The sequence below is a fragment of the Calonectris borealis genome, chromosome 4 (assembly GCF_964195595.1).
Source record: "Calonectris borealis chromosome 4, bCalBor7.hap1.2, whole genome shotgun sequence".
Classification (NCBI taxonomy): domain Eukaryota; kingdom Metazoa; phylum Chordata; class Aves; order Procellariiformes; family Procellariidae; genus Calonectris; species Calonectris borealis.
In genome coordinates, this window is record NC_134315.1 from 13,665,965 (window position 1) to 13,684,609 (window position 18,645).

General features: G+C 42.1%; 2 protein-coding genes across 5 annotated transcripts in view; one reads left to right on the forward strand and one right to left on the reverse strand.

Annotated features, from left to right (window-relative positions):
- Positions 1–14,189, reverse strand: part of MAN2B2 (mannosidase alpha class 2B member 2) — a 34,049-nt gene extending 19,860 nt beyond the window's left edge. The window contains exons 1-6 of one of the 4 annotated variants that reach the window (XM_075148665.1): positions 13,764–14,189; positions 11,138–11,284; positions 7,327–7,432; positions 4,261–4,433; positions 2,881–2,996; positions 1,790–1,967 (exon numbers count right to left, since the gene is read on the reverse strand). In XM_075148665.1, the coding sequence (XP_075004766.1) occupies positions 1,790–1,967; positions 2,881–2,996; positions 4,261–4,433; positions 7,327–7,432; positions 11,138–11,284; positions 13,764–13,886 (843 nt within the window). In that variant the 5' untranslated portion in view covers positions 13,887–14,189. Of the gene's footprint in view, positions 1–1,789; positions 1,968–2,880; positions 2,997–4,260; positions 4,434–7,326; positions 7,433–11,137; positions 11,285–12,984; positions 13,072–13,763 lie in introns of those variants that run through there. The other 3 variants (XM_075148664.1, XM_075148663.1, XM_075148666.1) reach the window with 3 other exon arrangements.
- A 3,259-nt stretch (positions 14,190–17,448) lies between these two features.
- The window catches only part of PPP2R2C (protein phosphatase 2 regulatory subunit Bgamma), a 208,659-nt gene continuing 207,462 nt past the window's right edge, over positions 17,449–18,645 (forward strand). Inside the window, exons 1-2 of the mRNA XM_075148675.1 lie at positions 17,449–17,510; positions 17,716–17,796. Coding sequence (XP_075004776.1) covers positions 17,495–17,510; positions 17,716–17,796 — 97 coding nt within the window. The 5' untranslated portion in view covers positions 17,449–17,494. The remainder of the gene's footprint in view (positions 17,511–17,715; positions 17,797–18,645) is intronic.

Consider the following 18,645-nt stretch of genomic DNA (forward strand, 5'->3'; position numbering starts at 1 on the left):
CAAACCAAATACTGAAAAGTGCTGCAGTCAGTGCAAACAAGACTTCCTAATGTTGACTCCAATTAAATTTGTGAGGAAGAAGTAGTATGTTTACCAGTGAAAACTGCTTCACATTTATAGAGCACTACTTGCAACTCATGATCCAAGAAGACTGGCTCATATAAAGTAGGTACTTTGCACCACAGAAGGGGATGTGCTGGGCTGGTAGACTCTACTCACGCTGACACAGAACATGGTAGCTGAGGAGCACTGTAGTTCAGTAGAACGAGGATATCCAGGAGAACCTGCTGTAGTTAGTCATCGCATCCACTCACTACCTGAGCAAAACTTTGCACCCGAATGCTGTACATTACTGTACAGTTAGTTCAACCACACAGGCCAAAAAACATCTCACAGATCAGTTCCAGCCCTTAAAGACAATTCCATACCCCCTGCTACACCTGCTGCTATGGCCTCTAGAGAGGCAGGTTTGAACTTTTACACTGCCCAGTGCCGCCTCCTGCACAACTAGGTGCTTCAGATCATGAACAAACACTTCTCTGTCCATATAACTCATCACAAAAGTGCCAATAGTCTGGATGTGAGGTCTGACCTTAAATGGGAAGGTGTGTATTTTCTGATTTTTTAACTGAAGGAAAAAAAAAATCCAAATACTCTAAACTATTTGTAATCCCGACAAAATAGCTAAGCTTAACTATAGAGGTATCTGTATATCTATTTCTCTCTACTTCTTTACATAGCACTATGAATGAGTAACAAACTTTCATTACTTTTTTAAAGCTTATTATCACAAGCACACAAATCAGGAAATTAGAGACTGAAATTTTCTTACATTACTGCAAAACCGCAGGTTTGGATCTAGACATTTGGAATTTATTCATACTATTCAAAACTCCCTCCTCCCCATTTCAGCATAACTTTCACTATAGCACTACTACAGAGTATTATATCCCACTTCTCCCCTCACCTTCAAAAAAAAAAAAATTCAGTATAAACAATAGCATCACAAACACAGGAGAAAAACAAATCAGTGACTCAAAGCTGCATCAGTCAGAAAATGTTTGTTCTCTTTGCAACAAGAGATATTGTGGTGAAATAGCCAGCTTAAGAACACATATCATCCTTTAATATTGTAATTATGAGACCTACAGCATCCATCAAAATTGAAAACAAGACTGTATATTCAGTTTAGGCAAAGTTATTCTTTTCTAAGGACTTAAAAATAGCGAGAGCGTATCATGTGTAGTGCTATGATGTAATTAACACAGCATATTGCTGAAAAAAGTGTTTGAATGACCAAATTGGGATATGCTTATGTTTCCAACTAAAATATAAAGAAAATGATTACACCTCAATTAGAAAAGATGTTGTCTACCTAAAGCATAATACATTTTCTTGTAATGCTATTGGTTTTGTTAACATAGTTATGTTGTGTTAAGCAGTTACCTAAAGAGATCCTTTAAATAGACAAAACAAGGAGAGAAAAAAGGAAGCAATATTGCAATATATAGTTTCGCAAGAGGTTATCTTTACAATTTTGTCACACTTCTTTCTATATTAAGTAGGGTGGAAGACTTGGTAGACAGCTGGCAGACTGTACAAGGAAGTTTAGTTTTTAAAATCATTACAAATCAGACATTTTGGCCCCACTTATTAGAAAAACACTTTACCGACATGTGGTTTGTACCTGCATTTTTTCACTACATACTGTAGCAAAGTACCATCTACCTACTGTTCATACTGTAGGTGTACTTGCCGCTTCTAAAGCAAATGCTTATCATGCACTTACCCATGGCCACAAAACATCACTTGTTCGGAACCAGGCTGCTCTCTCCTTAATGTTTGCCACCATGGTTTGTGCATACAGATGGATGTTAGTATCTGTAACAGGGAGACTCATGTTTGGATAAACACCATCTTTTGGTGGATCTGGGAAAGCTGCAATTCCATTCCAATAAAATCCTGATCTAAGTAGAAGGAGAAAGCAATGGGCTATAAACAGGACTTATTCAACTGGGAAAAATACATCAAAAGGTGCTGGAATAAAATGCAGACACACAGGGAATAAGAAGCAAAAAAATTCAGTTTATATTCATTGCTAGTGTTTAGGTTTTAGTGTTTATTTGAGGGTGGAAGTAGGGGGAAGGTTGTCCAGTTTTCTTTTCACACTGTGCAACTTTCCAAGTCCCTGCTGCTTGCTGGCACATAACAAAGAAATCATAGGACAAAACAGCAAGCTTTGTAACAATGAGGATGTTCCCCCAAGTAGACTTCATTTACAAAGAGTATTTTACTGGATAAGCCAGTGAGCAAAATAAAGTTTTCAAGAACTCTTGGGTTTTTTCACAAAGTAAATGGAAGATTTTAGTTGCTTTAATTTATACACAAATAACGTACGCAATCTCAGCCCAATATAATGCTGAAAATCTCCCACAGAAAATCAATTAGCAATAGGCAACTTCCTGGATTTTTTAAATCTTAACTTTCCAGACAAAGAAACAAAAACCCAGTCCTGCTTTGGACATTTTCTGTTTACAGCAATTGATTTGTTTCACATTTTTATTCTATATTTTTTTGATAAGGACTGACAGGATATATATATGTGTAGATGAAAGCTGTACCTGTGTTCCAAGCCTCCGGATGCTAGAAAGCGTTATTTTTAAAGTCTGACAACATTCTGAAGTTTTTTTAATGCCTTTCAGTAGTGAGTGTCACTTTTTGACTCAGATCTACAGAGTCTAGACATCTCCTTGACCTACTGCAGATCAGGAGCAAGCAGTAGAATACTATTGAAAGAAAACAGTCACAGAAAATTCAACTCCAACAATATAAACTCTCAGAAGTGATCAATATTTCTGCCAATTTGGGAAATTTTCAGACCTGTTTGAAAAAGGTATTTGCGATGGGGTACAGTAGCTGTACTGATCCATAACATGGGTGAAGATCTCCTGTCTTTCAGATAAGGAAGGAGAGCCCTGCCATACAAACTGAAGCTTCTGTAAAACAAAAAAGGTAAGAAACCATTACTCTTGATGACAAGCACAGAAATACCATCATTAACAACTTAAGACTTCAGAGTGCCCATCTTCCCTTCCACCACCTGTAATACTTAAAGTGCTTTTACTTAAGACCAGCCAATGGTACTCCAAGCAAGGTCACATATTATATATAGGAGGCTATAGTGTTCCCTCTTTCTATTTGAATTGATGGAGAAGGAGAGGAGGCAGCACACTGCCAGCATACTGCTAAAACCCGGACGTAAGCCTAGCTTATCACAGGCATTACACCTCACTGGTTTCAGTGGAAGTTGGACACCTCTAGCTAGGAAAGATGCAGATGTAGTCTGGATTGCACTGTAGTCAGTGGGAATCAATGTTTAAATCATTGAAACAGAATTTTTTACAGTTTTGGAAGCCTCCAGACTGTCATGTGCCAGAAAAAAAATTAGATGGGAAAAGATCGTCGAAAGCTCATAAAAGATTTTAGCAGAAAGGAAGTATTGGAATTCACTGCAAACATAAGGTGGTAGGTCCTGGCTTCACCAAATTCAACAGGAATTCTGCTGTCTTCTTCAGAGATGCTTGAGTTTCACCCAAGATTCATAAAAACTGCCTAATGCTCAGCTCATGCTAGTGAAAGCCCCTTACTTTCACATAATTTAGTGTGTAAAATTGATGACAGATCAGGGTCCAACATTGTGATCTGAAAAGAAAAACATTTACTGTGTATGGGACACTGTGTGAGAGAAGGCAGAACATGAAACAAAAACTGAATTCAACAAAAAAATGATTAGCCGCCACCCTAACTGACCTAGTATTATTGCTTTTACAGGCACAAATAAATGTTCCAAGCATGACAACCACCGCTCCCAAACATACCACACTACATTTTAAAAGTCTATAAAAAAACCCCAATCTATCTAAGATTTTCTCACGGGAAGCTGAAACCCATTCTAGATGCCTCCAGTTCCAACACTCCTAATTCAACATCCATTTACGCCTTGCCCAACTGCCCACATTTTGTGTCTTCTTCAGGCTAGACTCTATTTTATCCTTGACCAGAAGTCATGAAGACATTACTGACCATATTACATGGATTCAATATATTTCACTACTACCACATGCAATCAGCATGTCACTTTTAGAGAAGAAATACCTACATTTTCTTGCACAGATCAGAGGGATGCTTATCTTATTGTCATGGTTTAGATTACTGTAAGCAGAGGCTGGCAGTGGGTTCCATTCCCAAGGGTATTTTTACCTTGTTTTTCTGCATGTCAGCCTTCAGATCATAGTCAATCCGAGAAATAAGATGAGCATTAAAACCAGCCAGAGCAAAAAGAGTTGGTGTTGTAGCTGAAGCTCCAAAAGGATCAATGTGCCAAGAAAACTGAGGCCTGATACCAAAAGTTTCATACAAAAATCCATGGCCTTCTGCAAAGCAAAATTTGTTTACATTAGGAACACTTCTACGAGTTCATTTTATAAATTTAATAGGCATATAGTATTACAGATAAGCACTTAAAGGATAGCTCTTTATTGCTGTTTTCCAAAGCATTTAAAGTTTCAGGAATTTAATGATTCACAGCAGAAAGTTTCACACTGACAATATTTATTTTGCTATGCCAAGTACAACTTATTAACATCATAAAAGATGAATAACAAAAAGGAATTATGATTAGAGACAGGCCTGGGAAAAAGTATTTAGATACAGATTAGGTTAAGGCTAATAGCCAGGTTGGAGTCTGCATGAAAACAACAAGCTGGGTTTGTGTTTGCTCAAATCATACCGCCCATCAGAAAATTTCAGTCTCATATCAATGACAAAGAGACAAGGAAGCCATCCAGTAAACAAAATTAAAATGAATATGATCCTCAATCATAAAAAAAGAAAAAAGCCAAAAGTTAATAGCAATCTTGATACAAGATGATATTTACAACCAATGTTATTAATTCTGTATTGAAACAAGTTTCAAAAAAAGAAACCTCCAAATCAGAAAGACCAGACAATAGAATAAACTCAGACAAACTATTTAAATGAATGTAAAACAACCTGCTAAGCAGTAGATTTTATTCAGAACTCCAATATATTGCACTAGGATCCTCATCATAAAAAAAAAAAAATATGCAGATCTTAATTTCATAGTTCTGGAATTATGCTCAGAACTATTTGAAAATACAACCACATCTTTTCACCTCATCTTTCGTGTGATTAATGTCTTCTCTAGAGAAAACATTCACAATGTGTTTGTTTTAACTCTTCTGACTGAAGCACATTTTAGGCAGAGTTTGCTAGGCTCTTCCAAAACACAAATGTCTGCACTGGCTTTGTCTTTTCAGGATGAACTCCACACACAATGCAAGGATACATTTTTTTGTTTTTATGTACTCAAACTGAGCAGAGTGCTTTCAGGAAAAATAAATGGGAATTTCAAAATATATTAATACTTTTGTTCCTGTTGAATAAATTACCAAACTTGAATTTTCTTTTTTTAAAAAAATTATGTTTATACATAGAATGAAATATTAAATTAGAAATAATGTTTTTTGCAGCTAACTCCAATGAAGGAAAAAGCTGTATGTGCATTTAACAAAAGGACTCTTCAGTCAATATTACTGCTTTCTTTGGAGAAGTCCTGGGTTCAGTGTACTAAGCACATATAACAACCTTTAAACACAGGAGTCAGATGAGAGAAAACAACCCCAACGTTCATCCCCTCTCCTCCTCTTGGCCAGAGTGTGATGTGGTGACTCACTGAGATGCAAAAGCAGCTGCTATCCCTGAGCTCCTGATAGACACTGACAAGCAAGGAACAAGACCAGTGGTGCTGCACAGTCAGATTCAGCAAACGATAAAAGTGTTTTCTGACCCTTTACTCTCCCACGTAGAAAGCTGCCCAGAGTGTAGCCCTGAAACGGGCAGGGTTTATATCAGCCATGACAGACAGCTGGTGCTAATAATCCCCTCCTGCCCCAAAAAAGCATGCTACTCCCTCATGGCGTATTACAGGCATCTATAGCATAGTGGTGGCATTATTTACCCTGTTTCTTTTTTCAATAACCAAATGGACATAAACCTAAATACTAAAAGACTCTTTAAACCATCAGACGGAGAGGTGTAACATACGAACGGCTAAAAGCAGAAGCTAGAACATTAAAATGGGAAATAGTGCACCTCTTGGAAATACGCACCTATTTCTAAGAGAGGCTGCTGATAATCATAGAATCATAGAATCATACAGGTTGGAAAAGACCTCTAAGATCATCGTGTCCAACCGTCAACCCAACACCACCATGCCCACTAAACCATGTCCCTAAGTGCCTCATCTACACGTCTTTTAAATACTTCCAGGGATGGTGACTCAACCACTTCCCTGGGCAGCCTGTTCCAAGGCCTGACCACTCTTTCAGTAAAGAAATTTCTCCTAACGTTCAATCTAAACCTCCCTTGGCGCAACTTGAGGCCATTTCCTCTCGTCCTATCGCTAGTTACTTGGCAGAAGAGACCAACACCCACCTCGCTACAACCTCCTTTCAGGTAGTTGTAGAGCGCGATGAGGTCTCCCCTCAGCCTCCTCTTCTCCAGGCTAAACAGTCCCAGTTCCCTCAGCCGCTCCTCATCAGACTTGTGCTCCAGGCCCTTCACCAGCTTTGTTGCCCTCCTCTGGACACGCTCCAGCACCTCCATGTCCTTCTTGTAGTGAGGGGCCCAAAACTGAGCACAGGATTCGAGGTGCGGCCTCACCAGTGCCGAGTACAGGGGCACCATCACCTCCCTGCTCCTGCTGGCCACACTATTCCTAATACAGGCCAGGATGCCGTAATGATTACAAATGGGGGTTTCTTCATCAAGCAAGTCTTTCAAATAAGTTCAGATGACCTTAGTGTCATTCTGTGGCCCATGTTGTGCAGAAGACACTGCCTAAACAATACAATCTCCTCACACTCTGAATTGCTACCAGCTATTTTCTTCCCAAGCATTTCATACCCTCAATTTCACCATAACTATCTTCCCAGGAGCTTAAGCTCTCAAACACACACAGACAAAAAAGGCCTCAGCTCAAAGGAGTTTATAACTAATACTGATTAAACTGCAAGCCAGCTTTCAGTAACCCTTCTGCTTACTGCAGAACTGTTGTGTTTGGGTTTTTTTAAAGCAAAGATTTTTATACAGATAACCCACCAGCATGTAAAAAATAAAGGATGCTTTAATCAGTTCTTAAGGAGTAAGAAAATAATAGCAATCTTGGGGTGGAGAAATGAAAAACAATCAAAACCCCCAAGCTCATAACAATGAAAAATAAAAGTTAAATGCAAATATGCATACCCGTCAACTGTAAAATTTGATCATCAATTAGTGTCACAGCTTCATCATGCATCACTTGCCCTCCAATGACAAATTCCAATCGTCCCTCTTGAAGCAACTGATGGACCTGTGATATTGAAATTAAGACACAGAACATAAACATCATTTCAGTCTTATCCAAAAAGGGTGCAAATTCATTTCAGCACATTACCTAGACACAACACTTGTCAAGAAGGCATCCAGGACAAAAGCAGGATAAAAGGCTGTCTGTACTGAGTGCTATCAAAAGGAGAAGGGGAAAAAAGCATAGCAATGCGCTGCACAGTGCATTGATTTATACAGCTTACACTGAAACCAGGTAGCAAGCATGAAGGATGCACTGCCAGGTAGACCCTGACCTTCTGGTGTTCCTCAGTAGGGCTATCACCGTCCCTTTATACCATCTAAACATCAGACTTGTCCCCATACACTGCACTGGCAGCAGCCTAGGATCCTGCTTCAAGGCAACTAGAGCTGGAGGATTAAAGCAGAAGATACTAGTGCTTCTCCCAAAGTCTTCCTCCTGCTGCATCTGTCTTGGCTTAGGAAAGGCACTGGGTGGCTGGATGCGAGCGCAATATGCAACCCCATGCAAGCAGCAATGGCGAGGCTCCCAGAGCTTCTAGTCTATCACCTCTGTAACAGTTTTGAGACTGAGATCTGTGGGATCCAGGAGGGAGACAGAGTGTGCCATCACACCATGGCCACAAACACATCCCTTCTACTCTGTATGCATCTACCTTGCCTTCAGAGGATGGACAGGTTGCTCAACTTATGAGAGACAGAATGCTTTATTAAGAAGTAGTTATTCCATATGTAGCCAGTTTGCCTGTCTGATAAACCCACTGCTAACCTTCATTTCTGGTCTCTTTTTCCTAGTCTAAAAACTGTCAATATATTACGACAACGGTTCACGGTTTTTCTGTTTTTTTTTTTGTCGGTTTGTTTTGTTTTTTTTTTTTTTTGGGGGGGTGTGTGTGTTTAATTTCACCCACTAGAAACAACAAGTGTGCCGACAAGTACAACTTTCAGCAAATGTGCTGGACGAAGGGAGGGGGTGTGTTTGGAGGGAGGCAGTGATAGTCTGTGTCCCTTTCTAGAAGTGTTAGAGAGTCTTCTGTTTTTATTATAGTTACTTCACTACCTAAAACTTCAAAGATATCTCAAACTTCCAAAAAAAGAAAGTTTGTATAAATACGTATTTTAATCTCCACCCTCCCGCCTTTTTTTTTTTTTAAATCTGTCATGTAGGATGCCAGTTCCAGAGCTATTATGTTTATTTCCCCAGGAACTTCAGTGAATGCCCCCGTGTCTGCTCAGATACGATGCCAGATTGTCAATTCTGATTATAATCATTTCTCTCTTTCACAATGTTGTGAAAATGCTTCAGGGCTCAGCATTCATAAATTAGTTCCAGCCGACTGTGGTGACTGATTAGCATGCTGGGAGACCAGATAACTGATATCTGGTGTCAGCACAGAACTGGTCCTGACCTACATGAAAAGCATCTGTGGCTATTATTCCTCATTTGGATGGATGTCCAAAAAAGATACCTCTGATCCAAACTTTGGACCATGGAAACTTTTTTTAATATAAGTTTTGTGGAACCACTGAGAGGCTGAAAACACAAGAAAAATAATTCAAGTAATTTAAATAATATCCAATCCTAGGGAAAAAAAAAGAAAACTATCTTTAATGACAAGCACTTTTACTGATCAGAACTGGGCAAAAGGAAGGAGGAACCAAGGAAACAGACACAGCAGTACTACAAACAGCAGGCTGCTACAGTAGTATAACATATCTGTTGCACTTGGGACAACTACTACTATTCTCACATCAACTCACCCCTACAAACCAGACAGAAGTGGCTACACACCTTTCTTCCCCTAGTTAAAACACCCAGACATCAAGCCAAGGTAAGACAGTAAGAATGGTTCACACAAGAAAATATTGTGCAAATAACACGCACTGAGAACTAAGAGGTTCGTATCTGGCTGAATACTGCTGCAACACATTTCAGTTCTACACATTCTCTTGTCTGAATTGTAAAATCAGCTTCAGTACCCAGGCTGTACCTTTTACCAGTTTTTAATGCTACCGCTCTAATCCAAAGCAGACATTCCAAAAGAAACTAGAATTAAATCCTGTATTCCAAATAAAATACTAAATTAAGGAAAAAAATGGCAACATTAAAACCAGAGAGCCTGTACTACAGAAAATCATTAATGCTAGAGTTCAAGTGGAAAAAGCAGGACAGTAACCAGTGACCTAATTTCAAGGCCCAATATTTGCAATTTGCTAATGTTAAAAACATGTCACTTACCAGCAAGCATCATAGCTCTTTTTATTAGAGATTAAATGTTTGACACACAAGTTTAAGAGGATTTTGTTTTTAAAAATTTCAACTTTCAGAGAAGCAACTATAAAGTAACTAGACAACTAACTAAAAATATGTAAAAGCAACAATTATCAGTAATCAGGCTAGGAAATTAAAGGCTGATTCATATGTACTAGTTTTGCACTACTGAGGTCAAATGTGATACACATTTACTCTTCTGGATTCCACACAATAGCAAGAATAGATATTAGAAACACGGGCCTTTACTTTATGTTTAGGTTACACCAGCATAACATACTTGAAATAGAATCAACTTGCCTTAGAAAGTTAGAGTACTCTTCTGTCCCTGCACAAAGTAGTTCCTATGCTATTTTCTTTAATTCTCCCACCCCAGACTTACAGTACAGTTTTCTAATTAAAAACAGACAAGAAAATTGTCCTGCAACAGGCAAGTATGGGCAAAGTGCCCACACAAAAACAGTGAACACAGCAAAACCTCTCATACAAAGGTCAGCTGCACACAGGTTGTAAGCTATTATTTAAATACTAAACATTACAGGAAGTTCAGAATTTCGTGAAGGACTAGGTTAAAAAAAAACCAGACAAGAGGTGTCTTTTTTACATAATGTTTTAAACAAACTGTAATGTAAAGTACTGTAAGTAATACGCTGCTATTGCCTGGACCCTGGTAACAAAACAGACCGTGGAGTTCTGAGTGAGTACCTATGGGAAGCTGCACCTGTATACCCTCTGGTTTTAGGGTCCAACACTTAAACACCTTGCACTGCAAGGCAACACGTGACCAGCTGCTAGGCTACCAGTCCAGTCTTTGATTTCAGCATGTTTGTTTCATGCCAGAGGAAAGAAGAAATGACAAATAAAACTTCACCATGTCCTAGGAAAAAAAAAAAAAATCCTCAAATTAAAGCTCTAAAGCCTGAAACAGATCACAGCTTATAAATAAACAAACCCAGGAAACAGTTATTGCTGTTGAATCTATAGTCACCTCTCTGCTGCATTTTCCTTGTTTACAAATGGCAGGTTTTTGAGCAGTACTTAACTGGAAAGTTCGTTCCTTCTTGTGAGCAGTGTTAGGAAGCAGTTTATAAGCTTCAGATGTTTAACAGATATTGGTGCAGCCTCTTTCAGAATCACGCACATCTTACGCTAGCATGCCCCCAAATAAGAAAGTCACCCATGAAACAAGAATTGTGAAGTGTAAAGAGTCTTCAGTGCAAAGGTTACTACCTCCTACTGCTCTGATCTATAGTTGGGGTTTTAACCTCTTGCAACTGCCTTGAGAGTTAATGTCCTTTCATAAGAAGCACCAGATTCAGAGACAGCTTATACAAGACCTGGGTAAAAAGCAAATGATAAAGCTCTTTGCCCCTCCTTGTCCCCCGAAAAGAGCATGGATTCTTTGTTAGCAGGAAGTTTGCCTCTGGTACAGCTTACCTGCTGCTTGTACGTATCTGTGGCTACTGCATCCCACCAGAGTCGGAAGAATTCCTGCTCCACAGCAATAAATTTGCGCTGCTTTCCTTTCATTAGCTCTTCTACAACAGATGTGTAGACATTTGCTGCATAAGCATGCATACTTTCCTGGAAAAAAAAAAAAAGTAGAAAATGAACTCTATGTTTGGCCCATATTAAATGGGCTGTTTTGAAGACTCATTGGGCTTCAGAAGAGAGAGATCAAACACCTCATATTTGTTGCACACTTCCTTTGTACGCTTAGAAAGACCAAGTTCTCTCCGGTTATGTATAGCCTGTGGGCCCTTCCGCTCTAAAATACATCCTCTGACTGCAGACCTGACTAGATCATAGTGTAGCTTCCCCCAAGACGAGCAGACATCAATACAAGCTTTCTTTTTGATGTACTGGGAACAGCTTACCCTGTCTCTCATTGCTTACCTTAAATCAGCAATGCCATGAATAAGACTTTGCACCAACATAGTTAAAAAACCCACATGCACACTTTATTCTTCCATTTCTGCTCTTCTTTTGATGGCCTGAATTATCAGAATTGTTTCTTCAGAGCGAGTATGACTGTGCTGCGGGTGTGCACTACCAGTATAATACAGTGATACACATACTGTAAATTACACTATTATGGCCCTAGAAGCTTCAGTCCTGAAAATTAACTCAATTTTGCTTGATATTTTAGGATAGAGTAAAACCAAAATGGCAAAGGACTCTTAGTTTGACTGTTGATGTAGAAACATCCAGTGTGAGAATATTGTGCATCTATGCCAGTCCTAAAGCCGCTTGTATTCCAGAATGAGGCCTACGGATTTTATTGGAAGGCAAACATGACAGCTGTATCCATCAAATAACCTATCACACTGTTATATCTTATGATATGGTATCAAATGAACACCACCACATTAATTTTAAAGTTGCGCACATCAAGATATTTTATGTACACTTATCCTTGCCAGAACAACTTCTGCTGACCAGATCGTGTCTTCCACCCTTCACTTAGTTTCAAAGTGATAAGAATGCTAAGGACAACAGCAAAGATCCTAGAATTTCCTGCAATGTCTGTGTTTTCTTGTAAAAAAGTTATCTACATGTTATAGCACAGTTATTTTAACACTAACCACAACACTTTTCTACTTAAACTACTGGTACTTGCTTAAGAACACACACCACAATACATACACATACATCTGAAAGTGATTGACATATAGATCTCTCACCCACCTAAAAACTAACGGGCACGATATGTAAAATATGAATACACGGTTTTAATTTAGGCAAGTTTCCTACACAAAAATCACATTTTAAAATAAGAAGGGGATGATGTGATCCAAATCAGAAATGAACTTTTCCTAACCCCTTGCTTTCCACAACTGAAATCCAGCTATCTTCGTAAAAATGCTAAAGTGTCATTAGAAAAGGGAAAACATTTGAGTGTAGGAGGAATAACTTAAAATACTGTAGTGCTTATCTAAATAGTTACTTATTCAATGACTTCTTGATCAGTTCTTAAGGGCTTTTTAAAATCAAGATTATGATTAGATGCTTAATACAATATGAAATTTTAACTAAGGGAATAGCTTTTAAGTTTTACTAATACTCAACAGTGACACATTCAAATGATTGTGAAGGAATTTTCATTTTTCACTGGCAATTGGCTACAAACAATACATCCTAAAATCCAAGTATATGTACAACGATTACAACATCAGGCTCAATTTTAGCTCTTAATAGTTAAGTGGAGTACACTAGATTTTAGGAGTGGAACAAAGACTTTTCAAATTTAATACAATACCAAAATATTCCATGTGGTAACTTACTGAAAATATTTTCTTGAGGTATTTTGGAGATTAAGGCAAGCCAGTCTTTATTCTGACTCAAACTACACTGGAACTAAGCAGTAAGATATTACCCAATCCTACAAAGTTTATAAACCCCAGTCGTCTGTGGGAATTGAAAAGAATTGTTCTCACAAACCAGGATACTTGCAAGCAACAATAAGAATTTTCTTTCCAATTCATATCCTCTATCAGCTAATGAGATGCTCTGAGACAATAAGCAGTGATCCAGCATAAATAATCGGGTAAGATTTTACTTATTTAAATATAGATTTTAAACTTCCACCATGATGTAAAAATTGTTTTGTACTGCATTTTAGACAATGGTGAGATATCTTTCACACCTTAAAAAAAAAAAAAAAATCCATCAGAAGCATCCTGCAGAACACAGGCACACGCAAACCCAAAATTCACGGTCGCGGCTCCTAAGCTAACCACGCCGCCTCCAACCGAGCGTCGGGACCCCGAAACACCGGGCGCTGGAGCACACTCCAGGACAGACTCAGGGCTCATGCGTCTCTCTGCAGGCGGGCAGGTGTTCGGGCAGGCGCAGGCAGACCCCCCGCAGCCAGCGTGACACGACTCGGGCAGTTTCGCAGGCCCGAGGGCGCACAGGGAGCCGAGCTGGGGCCGGGCGGGCGGAGGCTCAGCCCTGCCAGCCGCCAGCCCACTCCTACCACAGCAGCCGCCGGGCCGCCCCATGGGGGAAGGCGGCCGCGCCGCGACCCGCCCCGGCCAGCCCCGCTCGGCAGGGGCCCCACCTGCACCGTGTAAACCCAGCCGACGTCCATGTGGCTGTGGGCAACCACGAAGGCCCGCAGCTCTCCCCGGCCGTCGGCCCGCGGGAGGAGGCCGAGGAGGATGAGGAGGAGCGGGGGGCGCATGGCGGCTCCGCGGGCTCCCCGCTGCACTTCCGCGTCCCGCCGCGGCGGCACCGCCTCCCGGCAGGGCGTCCCCGGGGCGGGAGCGGGGGCTGCCGCGCCGCGGCACCGCCTCCACCGCGCGGAGGTCAGGGGGAGCTGCTTCGTTAAAAAAAGAACAAAAAAACGACAGCAGTTTTTCTTTAAATGAGAGGACTTCGAGGCACGAGGGGTGGCTTCGTCTGAGCCCCCAGCTGCCCTGCAGGTATTTGAGATCCCTACAGCAGGGTGCAAGAGCCCGTTAAAACCACGGCCCCCGGGAGGTGCTGATGGCTCTTGTTGAGAACTCTGGGGCTAGCTTTCTTCTAAAACTAGGTTGCTCAGAGAGATGTTGAGTTCTGCATCTCGGATGACGATAAATCCTTACGGGTTTTTTTGAGGAAATTCTTTGAATTGAACGTGAATTCTTCATTTCAGGGTATAATAGTTCATTATGGATTGTTGTCTGCATCTTTGATGTTTTGAAGTTGTAGCAAGACTAAATTTTATTTTATGTGGTTGACCTTCTGATCCCATTTAAATTAGTTTTATGACTTGTCTTATCGCTGCTAGCAAGAGGTGGACTCTGTGCTGAGAAAAAGGTAGACTCTTCTGTCTGCATAAAGTCCTACTGAAAAGGAAAAAAATCCAACCCATAATTAAAAAAAGTTATAGGGTAATGTAGCCCAAACAATCTCCTCAGAAATTTGTCTGCAGTGGCACCAGTTTATGCCCAATCTATCATTGCGATATTAAAAGCCAAAATAGTTTAAACTATTTTTTTAAAACTTTGACTCTTTAAAATACACAGTAGTGTAATTTGACTATATTGCTTAAGTTCTAGTTTGAGTAAATTACATGTTTTTAACAACGTTACAATCCTGAAATGCCAAAAAAATCATACCAAACTCTTAGCTCATTTCCAACAGTGTAAAAGTAAAGGACATCAGATGAAGGTGGGACCTCCTCCCACCGTCAAGTTTGTCTGTTGATTTAGCATTACTAGTTTCCAAACCTAGTTAAACCAGTCATCCCTCTGAAGGAAACAATCACAAATAGCTTAAGAGTGTCCATCTACAGACTTTCACTGATAAAAGATTAATTCATACTGGACTAGCTGGCACTTGGGTGCAAATTAACCCATCTCAATATTCAAGATACCTGTAGAAACAGATCACACACTGTAAATGCGATTTGCATCTACCCCCTCATTTTAGAAAGAAAAAAAAAAGTGTGCTGCATTACATGCCAAACTGGGTGAATTTTTTAACATATAAAGTTTGTAAATATTTGAAGTCCAGAATGAAAAATGCTACGTAAGTCAGTAATACTGAGTTAAACAGCATAAAATTGCTACATTTTATAAAAATTACATCTAATATGAATGGATTCTCTCAGAACAGGGCCCTTGTTTGCTAAGCAATATGGTAGACTAGAGTTTTCTCCAGAAAAAAGAGGCTAACACTGGAATGCTATGGTTAATTTATGATAATTAATTATTTATGATAATACCTTGTTATGAAGAGCAATCAAGGTCTGTAGGTAATTTATAGGGGGAGTTAGTATCACTGTAAGCAGCTGGATGAAGCTTTACTTTAATACAGCTCTGTGATACTTTTTTCCCCCAAATCATCAGCTTAAACCTTTTCAGTTCCAAGAAAGCTAGTGCACATCCAGCAAACATATGGCTTAGGGATATATACACACACACTGTCTAAATGAACTGGTGTTCTTTTACCTCAGAAGGCATTATGGGCTTCGTAATTTAGGTGAAGTTCCCAGGAAAGCTTAAGTGTTGGCGTTTTGTTTTGTTTCTAAAAGCAGCTGAGAATGTTTGCAGAATGTTACTCCCATTTTAAACCTATTTCTCCAGAAAGTGTAATTGTCCTCCTTATTCTTTCACAAAGGCCAGAGTGTGACACTGTGGATGCAGTGAAGAATATAAATATTTGAACAGAATACTTTTATTAGGAAAAATTGAATCAAACTGCCCATAGTTTACACACCTAAAGGCGTCAGGAGGGTCTTCACTTGCTGCAAAAAAGGGATGAATGTAGGTGTATCAAGTAGAATTTATGCTGAAAATAATGCTTCCCCACCATTTACATACTGTTTCACAAACAGCAAAAAGCTAGATGGAGGAGCCAGTGTAATTGTGCCATGACAGCTGCCTACACTGATATTTTATCCTCTTGTTGGCTCCTCATCTCTTAGTATGGCTTGATTATAGTCTTCCTGTATTATTTCTTAAGCTTTTCTCATTTGCCCATACAAAGTGTGTTTGCTCTCTTTGACACGAGCTGTGCTATACGTGGGCCTCTGACACTCACCTCAAAAAGACAGAAGACGTAGGCAGAATGCTGCCAGCTATAAGCTAAGCAGTCACAATCATGTTAAATTAAATACCGAGAAAGCCACCTGGCGAACAGAACAATTAACATAGCTTTGCATTTCCCTCCTGTGGAGTTTTTGGGGTGGATGTCTGTAAGAATAAAGGCATTTATTAACGTTAAGTTCACTCTAGCTGACTGTTTCAGTGTTTTAAAATTTGCCGTTCCCCTAAACATTTTCCAGCGCAGACAAAGGTCACTGCACAGAGCACTTAAGCTTACTTGATAACGGGTTTGCTTTCTTACTTACCACTCATGGATGCTGTAAAGACAGTTTGTGGATCCACAGGGGTCCAGATGAAAATCTCTAGCCTTGCAGTGATTTAGGCGTTTATAAAACCTGACAATTTACATGGTATTTGCAGCCTTTATCCGTAAAATAGCCTACACGGCCTAGGGAGGGTAAGAGAACTGAGGTGAATGTCGTGAGGAAAACGCGGCTGCTGGCACTCGGTGTGGCGAGCCGGGAGAGGCCGTAGGGACGCTAGCATGGGTGACACTGGCGAGGCCCCCGTGTGTGGTGTTCTCCAGGGGTTGGTGTCCAGTTGGACTCGGTGATCTTAGAGGTCATTTCCAACCTTAATAATTCTATGATTCTATGCCCACCCGCAGACGCCAGGCTGGCCGCACCGCAGGCACGTGTGGCTGAGGCACTGTGGAGGAACACGGCACAGCCGGCGGCACCCGGTGGGGAGCTCATGACTGAAGTTGAACCGACAGGAGGAAGCAGCCTCCGCTGTGGGCCGCGGAGGGAGGCCGGGAGGAAGGCCAGGCTGTGGCGTCGCATCCCGCCGCCGCCGTGACTGGGGCTCGCCCCAGGCGGAGCGAGCGGCCGCCCACTCCCACCCGCCCCGCCAGCAGCCCGCGGCGTCCCGCTGGGGGCGCGGCCCCGCCGACAGCCCCGGATCCCGCCGCGGTGCGGGGGCCACCCCGCGCCCCCTCACACCTGTTGGGGCCGCGGCAGGGCCGGCGGTGCCGGGCGCGGCGGGTCCTGGCGAGGCTGCGCCGCCTCCGCCGGGAGCTCCGGGCGGAGCCTCCCCTCTTTCCCGTCCTCCCTCCCCCGGCTCCTTGAGCGCCCCGAGGCAGCGCCGGCTGCCTGCGCCGCCCGCTCCGCTGGGAGAAGGAGGAGGCGCCCCGAGCTACCGGCGCTGGGAGCAAAGCAAATAACAGTTCAGCGCACTGGGCTTTCGGAGGGCAACACACATGTCCCACAAGCAGGGTATCTGGAAACGCTCTCCCTTCCCCCGGCCCTCCCTGGTCCCCTCTTATCCCTCCGTTCCCTCCTCTGCCCCTCCATCTCCTCCCCACTCCTCCGGCTCTGCCTCTCCCCTCCGCCGCCCTCTTTCCCTTCTCCCTTCCTCAGCCCTCTCCCTCACGCCGGCCCTGGGTGCCCCTGACTGACTGTGCCTTTCCTCCCTGCCCAGCTGGCGGCCCCCCAGGCGAGAGCGCGGTTGACTGGTGCCTCTACCAGCTCAATGGAGCAGCCGAGTTTGAGGTCTCTGAAGGTGAGTACGGGGGTGCTGAGGCGGGGCGCGTCCCCTCGGCCACTGCCCCGGCTGGCGGCACGTGGAGAAACGTGGCTCACTGGTGGGAGAGTGGCCCTGGCAGAACATGGCAGCTGCCCGGGGCGTGGGGCCTGTGGGGCGGCGAAGATGGTGCGTGGGCCCAGCGCAGGCGGGGAGGTGGGCTGGCAGCGGGTGGCCGCCAATGGTTGGTGTGCGCCGGGCCTGCTGTAAGTGTCTCGGCTGGTTTTGTTTTGGTTTTTTGGGAGAAGTCGGGTTTCGCAGCTAGCGGCCCAGGTGGCATCAGTCCTCTTGGCCTTGGCATCGGTGGCTACTGGTATGAGGCTGCTGGAAAGTTTTCTGGCCTTTTTTTCCCCCCCTTAGCTTTGAAGAGAGAGGTAACCTGGAAAGTTTTCTTTTTTAATACTCTGTGATCAGGAAAGGAACAGCCTTTAGGTCCAGGGCAAGAAAGTCTCCCCTCTGTCTCTGAACCACGTATGATTTTGAACATGCAAAGTATTTAAACTTAGATGTCAACCTGTATTTGCCAGTATGCCACATGCATAGTGTGCAGTGTCCGTGAGCATATTTCAGTGTCTGTTTTCAGTAAGTTAAGTGGAGCTAGGACCTCATCTCGACGTTTTGGTCTGTTGTTACGCATTTCTGAGGGGTGTGCGTTTACTTTTTGTAAGGGCTTAAAATGCATCACAAGTTCAGCTGGACTGAAAAACTTTCCAATGCTGAGGAAAGTGACACGCTGTAATAGATTGGCTTCAGGTTAGACATTAGGGAAAGCTTTTCAACAGTGAAGCTGTTGAACTAAAATACATGGGGTAGGTAGACAATGAAATC